The sequence below is a fragment of the Notamacropus eugenii genome, chromosome 2, assembly GCF_028372415.1.
Source record: "Notamacropus eugenii isolate mMacEug1 chromosome 2, mMacEug1.pri_v2, whole genome shotgun sequence".
Lineage (NCBI taxonomy): Eukaryota > Metazoa > Chordata > Mammalia > Diprotodontia > Macropodidae > Notamacropus > Notamacropus eugenii.
The window spans coordinates 390239109-390256054 of NC_092873.1; the positions used below are offsets into that span (position 1 = coordinate 390239109).

Genomic DNA, 16946 nt, shown 5'->3' on the forward strand with positions numbered 1-16946 from the left:
GTCATCTCCAGTCATCCTGATGAATACCTGGTCACTGGATTCAGATGGCTCTGGAAGAGAAGTGAGGCTGGTGATCTGCACAGCCCTCCCTCACTCAAAACAAAGTCAAGTGCAAGTCATGTCATCGTTTCTTTGATGGCATGGTCTTCTTCGACAACAAAGGACAAGCACACACATTTTACAGGTAGGGCTGCTTTCCTCAAGTCTTTCCTTGCTCCAATCCATTCTCCAACCGCTAAAGGGATTTTCCTAAAATACAGGTCCCATCATGTTATCTCCCTACTCAGTAAACTGCAGTGGCTTCCCTGGCCTCCAGGAGCAAATACAGAGTGCTCTGTTTAGCATTCAAAACCCTTCCTAACCTAACCCTCTCCTACCTGTCTAGTCTTCTTCTTTTTCACCTTAGGTAGTCTTTGATCCAGTGACACTGGCCTCCTGGCTCTTCCATGAACAAGATATTCCATTTCTCAACTCAGGGTATTTTTTTTTTCTGGCTGTCCTCCATGTCTGGAATGCTTTCCTTCCTCTGCTCTAACTACTGGCCTCCCTGTCCTCCTTTAAGTCCCAACTTAAACTTCACCTTCCCTAACCTTCCTTAGGGAAGCCTTCCCCAACTCCTCTTACTTCCACTGCTTTCCCTCTTCAATGATTTCCCATTTGTCCTGTACATAGCTTGCTGTGTATATGTTTGTTAGCATATTGTCTTTCCCACTAGATTATAAGCTCCTTGAGGGCCAGGACTGTGTCTTGCTTCTTTCTGTATCTCCAACACTCACTTAGTACAGTACCTAGCATATAGTAAGTGCTTAATAAATATTTATTGAAATAAATGGTAGGAATGCTAAAGATACAAAGGAAACAGCTGAGCTGTGCTTAAATGCATAGTAAAGTAGCAGGGTGTGTGTGTGTGTGTGTGTGTGTGTGTGTGTGTGTGTGTGTGTGTGTGTGTGTGTGTGCGCGCGCGCGCGCAGGGGCAGAAAAGACATCCCATAAAAGCTAGCACTTAAGTTCTGAACAGAAGTAGGAGGGAGAGGTTCTAAGAGTCCGAGGTAGAAGGGCGTGCATCCCACATATGGAGGACATATGAAAAAGCACCAAAGTAGGAGATGAAACAATGCCCTCAATGAACTGAGGGGAATAATTCCGTTTGATGGGAATGTAGAGAAGAGGAAGGACAATATAACAAAGGAATCTTTGATTTTGGTTTTGCTGTTTATAATTCATGAGAAGCAGCCTGGCATAGTGGATAGAGAGAGCTAGCCTCAGAGCTGGGAAGACGTGGGTTCAAATTCTGTCTCTGATACATACTGACCATGTGACCCCAGATAAGTCACTTATCTTCTAAGGTCTGGGTCTCAGTTACAGAATGACTGCTGATCTGCATTGGGAGAATGAGTGTCCTCATTGAGCATTCCGTATACCAATGAAATCATCCATCTGTTTTTTAAAAAATAGAATCTCAAAAAAAAAAAGCCTTCCATTAATTTGAAACTATGAAAATATGGGATATAGGCATTTTTAAAATCAAGCCACTCATTAATTTTTTCCCATTTTCTGTACAACTTATCATCACTTCATAGTGAGAACTAGGGGAAGATTTCTGCCCAAATCTTAATTGATTGTATCATGTATGGTCATATATGCATATGACATAACTTCTGAGCTGAAGAGTATTGAGAAAGGAACCAAACATAAGTCAACACTGCAAAGCCATTAGAATTGAAGTCAGAAATCTGGCAACCACTCTGAGTTTTTTTTTTTGTTTTGTTTTGTTTCTTTCTTCTCTACCTGAGTGATAAAAATCCAGGAGGACAAGGACCAGGTGTTATTTATTTTCCTTTTCCTAGCCAGGGCCTAGCACAGGTGCTTTGAATAGAGTAGATTTAATAAATATATGTTGAGCTGAATTGAATGATCTCAGGTGTTCCATTTAGACTAGAGAAACCCTGACATGGTGGAATTGGGAGGCCAGTGAAGGGGTTCTTAACATGGAGTTTGTCCTTAACTGTCTTGGTGAAGTCACAAGGTTCTCTGCATTTGTTTTTCTCATCTGCAAAAGGAGGAACTTTGATTAGATGACCTCTAATGCTCTTTCTAGCTCTTTGATTTCCTAGGATTTCATCAATATCTTTATATTGGTTTTCTTTGCAGCGGACTGCTTTCCCATATCTCCTTTTTTTCTTCCTAATTTCTCACATATATTGAAATAACTATCAAACTGTTTTCCTCTCTTCTTTTAGAATGCCCTTAAGAGCTCTCCTGTGAAACATCCTCTGATAGTTTAAACTATTTACTATGGGACATATTGCATGGATGGTGCCTTGAAGTGATAACCCCCATCTTGTGGGAAGTAGTGGATAGTACCCAGAATTCAGCTTAATGTACTTGATTATCTGTAAAATAACATTCTGCTTTGTAGATTTTCCCATAGAAGTCTAGCATCTTGTCCTTTCATATTTGCCAGTTGAGCACTAAACTTCCCATGTTCAGTTGTTTTATTCTTCAGGCAACAGCCAGTGAATTGTATGACTGAACAAACTGCTAGAATAAATCTATAACTTGAAACGATGCCAATCTAGCTGGAAATGGGGTCAACTGTATCATCATCACTAACAGACTACTTGATAAAATTAGTGACAATATCCACCTCTACTTTGGTATATTGTGCTGGGATTTTATTGGTGTGGGTTCCCCACAAAGAAGCAGGTAGCGCTATTCATGCACATGAGTTTTAATGGCCAAAAATTCTCTTGGGGATAAGCCTCTCTGAGCTTTGGGAGGCTGATGCTCAAATGATAGAAACAAAGCCTATCCCTGGGTCTGCATTTGAAGAGTTCATTATCTAAGAGAGCTTGTGCCCCCTTCCCCCCCCCCCCCCCCTGCCGCAAACAACCTACAAGGACAAAGGATCACCTTTACTCTGTGGTGAGGAATCAGACTAGAATTTGAATGGGAATTACTACACATATACAGACACATATTGCTATTTGTGCTTTGAAAAAACACAATATATTTAAACTTAAACAACAGAATCAATTGCGCTTACTGTTTATCATCATTTACAGTTAAAATCAAATTTATATAGATAAGAATTCCACAACAGCTTATTAATTATACTAACTCCTGTCATAGGAAGGAGTTATTTATAATTTTCTTCATGACTCTTTATTTCACCCATTTAACAAGCATTTTTTAGGAGCTTCTACTAAGCACATGCAGATTTGTTATAGCTATTATAGATTCAAGGTATTCTCTGAGTGAGGCACCTTTCTTACTCTTTCTCGGAAAGGCAGAGTCTGAAATACATCATTGTACAGTCTTTCATTGTGAAAAGTTTGCTCCTTCGTCTTTTCTTTATCAGTGAGGATGCTTTAATTGCTTAAGACATTCATTCTTAGTCTGGTTTTCTTTCCCCTTGCACTGTCCTCCCAGTTTCTTGGTTAAGAAGCTTACTGCAGTCACTCCTGAGAGTGTTCACTTATATTACGTTGAGTACACTGATAGGGGCAGTGGATTTTTGTGCGTGCTTGTTTATTCATATATATGTATACCTCCAATTTTTCATGCCTGAAATAAATTGGCTGAAATCTGTAGTTTTTACTATAATACAAAGCAAATAGCATTAAAAAAAAAAAAGATCTGTATTGTTTATTCTCAACCAAGAATGCTATGTCCCACTCTCATGATGAATTGCATATTTTCTACTAAAAGGCAAATCGTTTCTTTCCAAAGGTTGAATGAGAAGGAAGCTGAGACTCCTGAAACAAACCAGGGATGAGTGTATTTCTTGAGTCTTGGACCGTTATGTTGGGGTTGTGCATTGGAAACATTAGCTCACCTCAAATCACTTCTGGCTATTTGTTGTGAGGCCAACAAGCGTTGCAAGCTTTGCTTCCTATCCTCCAAACATACCTTGACTCAGTACTTTTCCACAAATGTTTCCCCAGTCTAAAACAAATACTTTTTTTCACTTTTGCCTGTTGAATTCTCATGTGTCCTTTAAAGCTCATCTCAAATGCCGTTGTTACCTTCTTCTCCCATCAATAATAACATCCTTCTGCCTTCTGGTAGTTCTTTGTTTTGTACTTCTTTGATTAGGTGCAAAACAGCTAAGTGGCTCAGTGGAAAAAGTCTGGATAGGTCTTGGAGTCAGGAAGACTCATCTTTTTGAGTTCAAATCTGGTCTCAGACATTACTAGCTGTGTGACCCTGGGCAAATCACTTAACCTTGTTTGCCTCAGTTTCCTCATCTGTAAAATGAGCTGGAGAAGAAAAATTGCAAATCATTCTAGTATCTTTGCCAAGAAAACCTCAAATAGGTTCATGAAGCGCTGAACATGACTGAAAAGTGACTAAATCAGATGAATTTATGTTATATTGTATTATTGTATATTCAATTTTTCTCTTTTTGTCTTTTTCTTCTCCTATATTGTAAGGTCCACAAAGGCAGGTACCAAGTATTAGACACACACACACACACACACACACACACACACACACACACACACACTCTCTTTCTCTCTCTCTTTTCCTTTCTTTCTCTGTCTCTATTTAGCATAGTGCTCTGGGCAAGAGAGGTGTTTACTAAATGTTGAATTGAATTAATCGCAATAAGTTCTACTATTCATCGTTGGAATTTTTGCCCTTGTTGTCATATTTTTCAGTGCTTGGGTAAGGAGATTTCCTTCTTCACCTCCCCCTACCCTTTATTCTCTTGCTTAGTCTTAAATTTTAGCTTTCATTCTTATATCTCATTCCTTTTAACCTCATAATTGCTCTTCCATGAAGCTATCTTATGCTTGGAAAAACAATGAGCTCTGAAGGAAGCGGTATCCCTGTTTGCCATTGAATTTAAAACAAATAAATGATTTTTTGCAAAGGAAAGAGAGGAAAGAGAGGAGTGATAGCAAAGGTATTTCTGTGTGCCTGCCAATAGATTTTTTTTGTCCCCCTCCCTGTCCTCACGTTTCTTCTTTGTCTACCCTAGCCCACCAAAGGCCTGTACCTCTTTACAGTAGAGGTCTCTCCAGAGCATAGAGACAATTTTTAAAGAACTGGGAAGGAACTGACTCCTGAGGAAGGTGGAGCCAGGAGGACAGTTCAGCATGAATGATGGTACTCCAATTTAATATTTATGGTGAAAGATGAAACCATCACTGGTTACTTAAAGACCTATTGACTTTACATAATCAAATATTTATGACAAAGAATCCTCTCATATTTTAAATACCAATATATTTAGAGAACATAATTTTATTTAATCACTATATTGCTGATATCACTGTTGCAGTTTTTATTTTTTATTTTAAAATAATTCTTTCAAAATAAGTGCATATTTAACTAAGGTTATATTTAAACAGAGTTGCCTTTTTGGCTCTTTTCATTGTCCATACCCAACTGCTATCTTACCATTTTATTTAAGCATCACAAATATCTCTCAGTGCAATGATGCAAATATTTGTATTTACTATATGTTTACCTCAGTTAAGTTTACTATATATTTACTTCGTCCCCCCTGCCCCGAAAAAAATCCTCTGAAGGGAATTATTCTAAGATGATACTGTGTGGTTGGATCCTTGAACTCTTTTGCTGGTTCTGCCTTTGATGTCCTGTGTACTTGGGCTACCATAACATAAGGCAAGCTCAGAGGAATTGGAATGAAACTTGGTAGCCCATTGGCTAGACCCATATTTCCCTATTCAGGACAGCTAGGTGGTGCAGTGGATAGAGCACCAGTATAGGAGTCAAGAGGACCTGAGTTTAAATCTCACCACAGACACTTGACACTCACTAGCTGTGCGACCTTGGGCAAGTCACGTAACCCTAATCACCTCATCCTGGGTCATCTCCAGTCATCCTGGTGAATATCTGGTCACTGGGTTCAGATGGCTCTGGAGGAAAAGTGAGTCTGGTGAGCTGCACAGCCCTCCCTCACTCAAAACAAAGTCAAGTGCAAGTGATGTCATTATTTCTCTGACGGCATGGTCTTCTTTGACAACCAAGGACAAACACACATTTCCCTACTCAACAAACTCCAGTGGTTCCCGATTACCTCTGGGATCAAATATAAATTCTGTCTGACATTTAAAGCTCTTCATGACTTGCCTTCTTCCTACATTTCAAGTCTTCTTTTATACATAAAACATACATTTAGACATTTACTACCTTCTGTTCACTCTGTGGTCCACAAACAACTTTTCATCTATTATTTCCATGCCTTTAAACTGTCTGTTCTTCCTGCTTGAAATTCTCTCTTTTCAACTCCACTTTTCAACATCTCTAGTTTTCTTTAAAACAACTCAAGTGCCACCTTCTAAAAGAAACCTTTCCTAATCCCCCAAGCCACCAGCACCATCCTTCCCCAAAAATCTTGTATTCATTTTGTATCCTCTCTGTGTATAATTAGATGTGTACTTGTTGCCACTGTTAAAATATAAATGTCTCAAAAGCAGGAATAATTTCATTTTTGCCTTTTTTAGCCCCAGCACCCTAAACATTGCCTGATATACCAGTAAGTACCTAATAAGTGCCTGTTGATTGATTATCTGTAAGCTATGTCCTTTGTTCTCTTTTTTTCGCTTTTTATTTATTCTTTCAGCAATTTCCTCTGTTACCTCCCTCATCCAAGCATCACCTAAAATTTTAAAAAGTCATTTAAAAATATTTCTTCAAATATCTGATAGGACTTTGACTAGATTTCACATTGGTCACACTCTGCCTTTTATTATAGTTACCTTTTGTTCCATTTTATCCCCTCTATTGGATTATACAATTTTTTAAGGCAGGGATTCTCTTAATCTGGATGCTGTGAATTTGTTTTTTAAAGAAATTTTTTTTGATAACTGTATTTTAATATAATTAGTTTCCTTTACAATCCTGTGGATTCTATTTTATGCATTTTAAAATATTATTCTAAGAAAGGATTTGTAGACTTCACCACATGACATACAAAAGGTTAAGAATTCTGGTGTGTGATAAAGATTGAATCACTTTACATCTTTGTATTCTCAGAATCGGAAATGGTATTTTGCAAATGCAGTAGGTGCTTAATAAATGTTTATTGAATTTAGTGAGTTCTGGGACTTTTAGACTCTACCACTAGACAGATACTTTATTTACTCTGGGAAACCAGTGTGTATTGCAGTTAATTTTTCATTCTCTCACTTTTTATACCTATTGAGTGGTTACATTTATATTCATTAGACTGGAGCCTTTGAATGATAAAGTTAGTATGTAAAGGGACTTTGAAAGTATGACCATTTGATTCAATCCAAAAAATATTTATTTGAATGACTTTCAGTCTTTCAAATGTAATTAAATTTGAGGGCAATACCAAAGGCAATGAAAAGACCCTTGGTGACTGCTGCACATTGACAGTGAAGAATTTTAACTAAACCACAGTGTAAAAGATGGCAGAAAAATGTATGACTGGCATAGGAGATGAGCCAGCTATGTGGCCAGTCAGTCTGTTAGCAAGCATTTATCAAGTATTTGCTATATGTTAGGCACTGCAGTAAGCACTTAGGATACAAGGAATACAAAATTATCCCTGTTCTCAAGGAGCTTGCTTTCAAATGGGGAAGAAGACATGTAAATAACTGGGTATATGTAAGGCAAATTTATGGTAGATGGGAAGCAAACTGAAAAAGAAAGGCATTAGGAACTGTGGGATTGGGAAAGGCCTCATCTAGAAAGGAGGGTTTAAAGTGAGTCTTGAAAGAAGCTAGGGAAACTAAGAGGCAAAGGTAAGGGGACAGAGAAGTCCAGGTGTGCAGACAACCAACTGATGCAAAGTCATGGAAATGGAAGATGGTGTGCTACATTCAAGAAACCAACAGTAGGCCAATGTTGTTGGATTATAGAGTGTGTGGAGTGAAATAAAGTATGAAAAGACTGAAAAGACACAAGGAGGGTTATTAAGAACTTTAAATGCCAGAACATACACACAACAAAACACACACACACATATAATATACATATACATGAAACATTTTTTTTCTACAAGTAATAAGGAGCTATTGGAGTTCATTGAATTGGGGGTGGGGTTAGGGATAGGAAATGGTCAGATCCATGCATTAGAAAGTTATCTCTGTAGCTTAGTAGAGGATGTATTGGAGTCAGGCATGATGTGAGTCAGGGAGATCAGTTAGAAGACTGTTACAAAAATCCGGGTAAGATGCTGTAGTGCCAGTGCAATATTCATAGCACCTATGATGGCTATGAATATGCTGGCACAATTCTGACTTGCAAAATACAACAGACTCTCCACATGGAAGACAGAACTAAAATATTTATTCAGACACCAGAAAGTCAAAGCCCTCATAATCTATACACAACAATGCAGAGGACAACAGTGTCCCCGAGCCTTCCCACTGCTAGGCTTCCCACAAACCAGCTCCATTAGACCAATCACAAGCAGGCTTCCCTAAACAAAATCACAAGCAAGACTCTGACCAATTTCCTCTCAGCTCTGCTCTAACTCTACCTCCTCCTGTTCCACCCTTCCTGCTCCACCCATTCAGCAAACTCCTCCCATCATAGGTTCCATGTGATTCAGATTTCCATGTGACCCAGGCAGGTCACAGGGCTTATTAATGAATGGGAAAGATCTTCCCATTTAAATTGCCATTATAGATGTGATGAAGGCCTGTTACAGAGTTGTGTCTGTTTGAGTGAACAGAAGGGAATATGTTATGACAGATGTTGTAAAAATAGAAATGACAAGATTTGGCAATTGATTAGATATGGGGGGTAAATGAGATTGAAAAGTCAAGGATTACATTGAAGTTATAAGTCTGGATGACTAAGAGGATGGAGGTATCTTTGATAGTAGTTGGGAAACTGGAATGGGGTAGAAAATTTAGGGGAAAAGAGAATGAGTTCTGGTTTGAATATTTTGAGTTTGAGATGATTATGGGAAATCTAGTTGTAGATAGAGAGTTAATTGATGTGAGACTATGACTCAGGAGGGATGCAAAGGTTGGATATCTAGATCTAGGAATCATCTCCAGACAGATGAACATTGGATCTCTGGGAACTGATGAAGTCACCAAATAAGAGTAGAAATAGAATAGAGAAGGCCCAGGACCAGCTTTTGCAAAAGAGTGAGGAGAAGTGATTGGGAGGTTAGAGGAGAATCTAAGAAGAAGAGTTTCCAGGAGAAGGTATTGATAAATAATGTCAAGTGCTACAGAAAGGTCAAGAATGATGAGGACTAAAAAAGGGACATTCAGTTTGGTAATTAAGAGATCACTGATAACTTTGCAGTTCTATTATGAGATCAGGCCAGATTGCAAAAGCTTTAGAAGAAAGTGAGAGGAAGCATCGAATGTAGATGACTTTCTTAAATTTAGCAATGAAGGGGAGGAATGATAGAGAATGATAGCTAGGAAATATATTAGGGTAAAGTTAGGGTTTTTTAAGGATGGGGGAAATATAAGTAAGTTTGTAGGTGGTGAGGAAGGAGAGATTGAAAGAGAGAGTAGGGATGAAAGTAGGGGTAATCTGCTGGAGCAATTGTTAGAAGAGGGGATCTTGGGTGCCTGTGGGTGACATTGTCAAAGAGAAGAGCCATGTCTTCATTCAAGACTGGAGTGAAGAAGATGATACTGGGGTATAAGATGAAGAGGAAACTCTTAACAAATGGCCTTACTTTTTTTGAGATAAGATGCTTCCTTGAGAGGGTGGAAGAAGGGTGTGCTGTGGGAGGCTTGAGGAGAGATGCAAAAGTTTAGGACAAACACTATTGAGAGTAGAAAAATGAATTCATTAGGAAGGAACATTGTTGCAATGAAGGCCCAGTTGTGATTATGTAATGTAAATTAGTAGTGGATTCAGTCTGCAAGGTTTCATGATTTTCTTTTACTTAGTTCATTAGCACATGAATGTCAGTGAATAGTGGAAGTAATCCAGGGCTAGAGTTGGGCTTGGCCGTACAACTCACTCAGTTATGTCCTCCACTGATACGTATACAATGTCAAGAGATCTAGAGGAAAGTCCCTGGGATAGCAGGCAGCTGACCTTAACCAGTGAGGCAGATGATGTTGCAGTGGAGAGAGCACTGGCCTAGAGCCAAGAATACTTGAATTCAAATCTAACCTCAGACACTGACTGGCTCTGTAATCCTAGACAAGTCACTAAACCTCTCTTTCTGCCTCAGTTTCCTCAAATATAAAGTGGGGATGATAGTAATAATACCTACCTCACAAGTTTGTTATGAGGCTTAAATGAGACAATATTTGTAAAGAGTACTTAGCCCCCTTCCCCTCCCACTACCAGGGAGTATTCATAGGATGGTAAAACCAAGACTCAATTCACAGGATGAGAAGCCAAAGAAAGTTTATCTCTGTACCAGGGAGAGGGAGTACTCACATCACTGAGATCATAGATACATCCTAGTATCAAAGTAAAGATAAGCATGAAATAGATTAGATTTAGATATTGTATAAGCAGAAGCTAGATGACCATTTGTCAAACATGGTATTGTGACAATTCCTTTCAAATATGGATTGGACTACATGCCTGCCAAGGTCCCTTCGATCTCTCAAATTCTGTTGTCCTGGATTTATTCCAAGTTTTCATAAGCTGTTAAATGCACACGTGTCCATTACCTTCTCTTCCGCATGTGATACAGCCCAAATCTTCAGGAGTTTACCTTCTGATCCTTCTCTGTTTTACTTCTACCTTTCTTAACTGGATAAGCTGAAAAACAGCTTCAGAAATCACACATCCCACATTCTTAGAAAGGAAGCTATGGCTTATTATTTTAATGAATGTTGGGTGTCTTTCTTACAATGTATTTTGTCACTGAAACTGGAAATTAAAGAGAAGGGGGTTAATGGGAATTTTCCATAAAAGGAAGTCTTGTCTTGGAACAAAGCCAGACAAGATGACCTTTTAAACCATTGCCTAGTTTTTTATTGAGAACTGTTGAGAGCAGTTTGTAACAGTCATCTCTTCTTCTCTCCATGGATAATTAAATCAAAGATCTCCCTTTCATTGAGGATATGGAATCATATTAAATTACTGAGATTTTTGGCATCATGAAAGCACCTCCTTGACTGAGGCAGCTGTTAGTTATCTTTCTTTCCCACCATTCCAGTCTCTTCCTCCCACTCCTCCTTGTCTCTCTCCCCTGCCTGCTTTAGACAGAGCCTCCCTTCTGCCTTTCCACCTTTGCAACATCCTGTGCCCCTCTCCTCCTACTCAGCTGCTCCCCTACTCCCTCCATCCTACCACACCCTCACGCCAGACAGCATCCTTTATCTTTTTGGCCCTTTCTCAACTTCCCACGATCTCAGAAAGGTTCTTAATAAAGAACATTAAAAGCCACCTCCCACATATCCAGCCAGCAGCTCTGAAACACACAGTTTACTCCATGAAACTGTCATAACAGGCCCCACTGATTTTGCTTTGGGTTCATTATTTGTGTTTTCTTTGACTGCCAGAATTTATGCCAAATTTAAAGGCAAGGTCTTTTTGTTCTCTGGCACTTGACCTGGTGTTACATACTAGAGGTGATCATTATTGAGACTTAAAGTTCTATGATTATTCGTAACAGTTTGTCATTTTAATGGAATATTTATTAGCACCCATGAAAAAGTCTGAAGACTATAAATAACCCCAATCTTTGGTATTTATAAAAGGTTTCACACAATGTGAAATTTACTGGGGATTTTTTTCTCAAGAATCCTGACATTAATATTCATTATGAACCCTAAAGTAGAAGCTATTATATTTGAGCATAATGAAGTTTACCATATGTTTCAAAGTCACTAGCAATTGTGCTTCTCATAATGACAATTACAAAGGTCATCCTGTCTTGCTAGGCTCCATTAGATATATAAGCTGGTTCATGGCTGTCTTTCTAAAATATATTAAGAGACTTATATGCAAATAAAAGGAGCCATTTTAATATTTCAAATCCCAAAGCATCGATGTTTACACCTAATTGCCAATATGCACTCCGTTAGTTCATCCATAGTTACACATTTACAGACAGGGACATGTTTGAAGAATAATGTGTTAGGAGATTGCCATAGCATCAAATTGGTCTAAGACAGAGAGGACCAGATTACTTCTGAACATTATTTGTAATAGTACTCTAGCATCATTGTATCCTCTGTCTTCCCAAAATGTGTTGATTGAATAAATTGGGCATCCCCAGTAAGTAACTCTTTAGCTTTGGGGGATTGTGAGAGTTGGGAGGAGTAGGTAAAGTTGTTTCCTTCATCATGGTGAATGGGAGGCAGGAAGAGGGATCAGGAATTTGATCTTGCTTTATTGCTTTAATCGAAATCTATCTTATTACAATAAATATTTTTAGAATTTTCTTTTTTACTGAGTAGTAGGTGTAAAATACTGCAGAAGAACATACTACAAAAAGTAGAATTACTACAAACCTCGGACAAATGGAGGCAATGATGTGTGTGTGTGTGTGTGTGTGTGTGTGTGTGTGTGTGTGTATGTATATGTATGTGTCTGGTAGAGAGGAGGGATAGTTTAAGATCATTCATTCCATACCTGAGTTAGCAAGAACTGGAATTCTGAGGATTCTAGTGACTTTGAAAAGAACACCGTAAGAAAAAACAGCTATTTACTCTTTTGAATGCAAAAGACAGAATTTAATATATTTCCCTCTGTGAATTGTCCAGCGTTTTATATTTTCGTTACCTGTATTACTTTGCTGGTTACCTGCTGTTAGGGAAAACTTTTAATTCCTCCTCCTTAAAATTTGAATGACAACTGCTGGATAAGACTTTGCTTGAGGTGGATTCAATTAACGTTGGACAATAGTCTGCAGCAATTGTAGTTTATGGTAGTTTTGAAATCTCATTTAGAAGAAGATTGGTATCGTTATTTGTTTTATTAGGCAACAGGCTTCTTGCATTCCATTACATTTCTTAAAAAGGGGAAAATATTTTCTGTTCATGTAACAAATATTGATAGAGCATTCACAGTGTGTAAGGCACCATGCTGTCATAATTTTTATCCATAATTCTTTAGTGTCCTCAATCAGGGATAATAATCTGTCTGGAATAACTTACATGAATATCTGCTAGATAGGGTGACTAGATAGATTTACAAAATATGTTCCAGTCTAATGATCTTAATATTTTCCCCTGTATTATAGGGAAATCATATATATAATATCTATATATCTGTAATGTATATGTATGTATGTGTGTGTGTATTTTTTTAAGCTGAGATTCCTAAGGTACACAAGGAGAAAAATTAAGAGACTTAAAAGCACCTATAACACATCTTGACTGTAAATTCCTTGAGGGTAGGAATCATGCGTTATTTATCTTTGCAAATCTTCTTCCCCTTATGCGCCAATGCCTAGTTCAGTTCTTGCATATGGTATATACTTAATAAATATCCATTGAATTGAATTGGCAAGAATTTGCATGATGTAGTTTCTTGCAGAAAATAACTTCTTCCTTCTTTTAGCCTAAATAAGCTAACCTTTAAAGAGTGTCTCTTGCAGTCATATTGTATAAAATCCCAAGTTCATTTGGATGTGAATTTAAATACACATTAAATTCATTTAAAAAGTTGTTGTATATGTTTGCTTAATATCTTAAAACAATATCATAAATTTTTAATGATTGAATTTTGTTTCAGAATGTATGTATTTTGTAGGATTAAAACAATTGTTTAAAAATCTCTGCAGTTATTATGAAGGAGTTTATGTTACCTTCAGAGAAATAGTGAAGTTGAGTGTTTAGAAGTTATTGAACTCTCCAGTTTGGAGACAGCTATGCCTTGTGTTAACTTTTGCCAAGCCATTTAATGTACTCTGACTGTCTCCCAAGCTGGCTGCCACGACATTTGCCATGTGTATGATTGCTTTCCAGGAATGGCAACATGCACTCTCTTTTCCCTATCTGGCATCACATACTACATCAAAGTAGAATCATAAATGGCAAAAATGTGCCACCCATGCCTCCAATCAGAAGGATATCCTAGTTCAAGAACCCCAACTCCTTCACTAACTTGTACTCTTTCTCTCTCTTTTTTTGATGTATACATTTAGATATGTAAATTTTTCTCTAAGTACTGCTTTGGTTGCATCCTACAAATTTTGGAATGTTGTCTCATTATTGTAATTCTCTTTAAGAATATCATTGATTTTTTCTATGATTTAGCCTTTGACCCACTCATTCTTTGGGATTAGATTATTTAGTTTCCAATTAATTTAATCTATGCTTCCTTGGTCATTTATTAAATGTAATTTTTATTGCATTATGGTCTGAAAAGAGCACATTTAATATTTTAGCTCTTCTGTGTTTGGTTGCCTTAATACATGGTCAATTTTTGTGAGAAAAAGTTGAGAAAAAGGTATATTCCTTTCTATTCCTATTCTTTTTTTCTCTAGAGGTCTGTCATAACTAACTTTTCGAAGATACTATTTATTTCCTTGACTTCTTCATTATTCATTTTATGGTTACATTTATTATAAATTGAGGTCCCCTGCTAGTATAATCTTACTGTCTATTTCCTCCTGTAATTCATTTAACTTTTCCTTTAAGAATTTGAATGCTATGCCATTTGGTACATATATGTTTAGGACTGGTATTACTTCACTGTCTATGGTACTTTGTAGCAAGGTGGTGTAGTTTCTATGATTATGCCTTTTAATTAGGTCTATTTTTGTTTTTACTTTGTCAGATTATGATTGCCACCTCTGCTTTTTTTAACTTTAGCTGAAGCGTAATAGGTTCTGCTCCAGCCCCTTATTTTAACTCTGTGTGTCTCTCTGTTTCAAGTGTGTTTCTTATAAACAACATATTGTTGGATCCTGATTTTTAATCCATTCTGCTATTTGCTTCTGTTTTATGGGTGATTTCAATTTCACAGTTATTATTACTAAATGTTTATTTCCCTCTGTTCTATTTTCTTTTGTTTATCCATCTCTCTCTTTTTTTATCCTGTCCCTCGTCTAAAGTCTGTTTTGCTTCTGACCACTGACTTCTTTTATTTGCCCTCCTTTTTTTTTTTATCTACCCTACCTTTCCCTTATCTTCTTCTCCTCCTATTTGCCATTGGTTAAGATCAATATCTATTACCAATTGAGTATATATATATATACATATTTTCCCCTCTTTGAACAAATTAAGTTTGAGTGAGGTTAAAATATTGCCTCACCCCCCACCCTCTATTTTTTCCCTTCCACTATAAAAGTTCTTCTTTGTGCTATGTGAGATAATTTTCCCAATTTTTTTGTCCCTTACCGCTTCTCTCAAGGTGTCTCTCTTACTTATTTATCCATTTTTAAAATATCATCTAACATAATCAACTCATTTGCATGCTCTCTTTCTATGTAGAATCTGTCTGCCCTAATAATGATAAAGTTCTTGGAAGATACATGTACCATCTTCCCATGTAGAAAGCTAAACATTTTAACCTTATTGAATTTCTTATGATTTCTTTCATGTTTATCTTTCAATACTTTTCTTGAGTCTTATATTTGAAAGTTAAATTTTCTATTCAGTTCTGATATTTTCTTCAGAAATCTTTGAAAGCTCTCTATTTCACTAAATCTATTCTTTCCCCTTGAAGGATTATATTCAGTTTTGCTGGGCAGGTTACTCTTGGTTGTGATTCTTTTAGGAATATCATATTCCAAACTATCTGCTTTCGCAACATGAGCTGCTAAATCTTAGGTGATCCTGATTATGGCTCTGCAGTATTTGAATGGTTTCCTTCTGTGCTTGAATTATTTTCTCTTTGATTTGGGAGCTCTGGAATTTGGCTATAACATTCCTGAGAATTTTCATTTTGGAATCTCTTTCAGGTGGGGATTGTTAGATTCTTTCAATGTTTTTTAAAAAAGTACATGGACCCCCAGGTTAAAAAAAAATCCTTGCTTAGGGCAGGCTAGATGTTAACCTACATGTAGATACCTTTCAAGAAGCCAGTGTCCACCACATCAAGATGAAGCATCTAAATATATACTCATATATATCTACTTGATTCATGCCAGAGAGATTTTATGTTAATTTTATTTATCAGTTTGTGGACAGAGTGCTAGGCTTAGGCTCTGAAAGACCTAGGTTCAGACTGTCTCCCTCAGACACTTATTAGCTATATGATCTTGGGCAATTCACTTAACCTCTAGAGGCCTCAGGTTTTCTCATCTGTAAAATAAAGAAGTTGGACTAGATACAGGAGTGGGGAACCTTCGGCCTCGAGGCCACATGAGCCTTCTAGGTCCGTGGGTTTGGCCTTTTGACCGACTTTTATTGAGAGAATTTGTTCTGTGAAGTTTGGATTCAGGCAAAGGGCCGCACTTCAGGACCTAGAGGGACACGTGGCCTCAAGGCTGCAGCTTCTCCTCCCTTGAATTAGAGGATGACCTCCAGATGCCTTCTCACTCTTAATCAATGATCAGTGAATACTAATTTTCTGCTGAAGGACCAGGTATGTATGCATCTTGATACTGGAAAGGAGGCTCATTAGTAGAGTGGATTTAACAGATTAGCTAAACTTTATTTTGAGCTGTAGGGAGAGCTTGCAGTAAGGGCTCAGAACATAGAGAGATAGGAAGAGGGAAGTTTGGCAACAGGGGCACTTGAAGGAAAATGATGGGAGGGTAGTTGCTGAATAGGGGTAGTTATTAAGGACAGGAAGCTCCATTGGGACTCCCTAGTGGGGCAGGGGTCCTGGTCTTGGACTTTGTATGTTGTGCGTGTATATGTGGGGGAAAAGAGTGGTTTAAGGGAGACTTAGGAACAAAGTACTCTAGGTCTGAGTTTTACTTCTTGGGGTAAGGCTGCCCTGCTTAATACATTCGAGTGTTAATGAGATGAGTCAACACCCAGGTACAGATTCCCTTGTTTATTTTGGCTAGAAGTGCTGCTCTTTATCTACTTCAAGAGCTTTTGGTAGCCAATCTGGGCCCTAGAGGGACCTTGTCCTGAAACCAATTAAAATGTTTTTTG

The 16946-nt window shown here is 37.7% G+C and overlaps 1 protein-coding gene across 8 annotated transcripts in view; it reads left to right on the top strand.

Annotated features, from left to right (window-relative positions):
* Positions 1-16946, top strand: part of DISC1 (DISC1 scaffold protein) — a 574426-nt gene that overhangs the window by 225740 nt on the left and 331740 nt on the right. Inside the window, exon 10 of one of the 8 annotated variants that reach the window (XR_011975415.1) lies at positions 1-184. The exons of 6 other annotated variants lie outside the window; for them this stretch is intronic. Coding sequence is in view for 1 of the 2 variants with exons in the window: in XM_072647493.1 (XP_072503594.1) it covers positions 1-20 (20 nt within the window). In the remaining variant the exon portion in view is untranslated. One more of the 8 variants, XM_072647493.1, reaches the window with a different exon arrangement.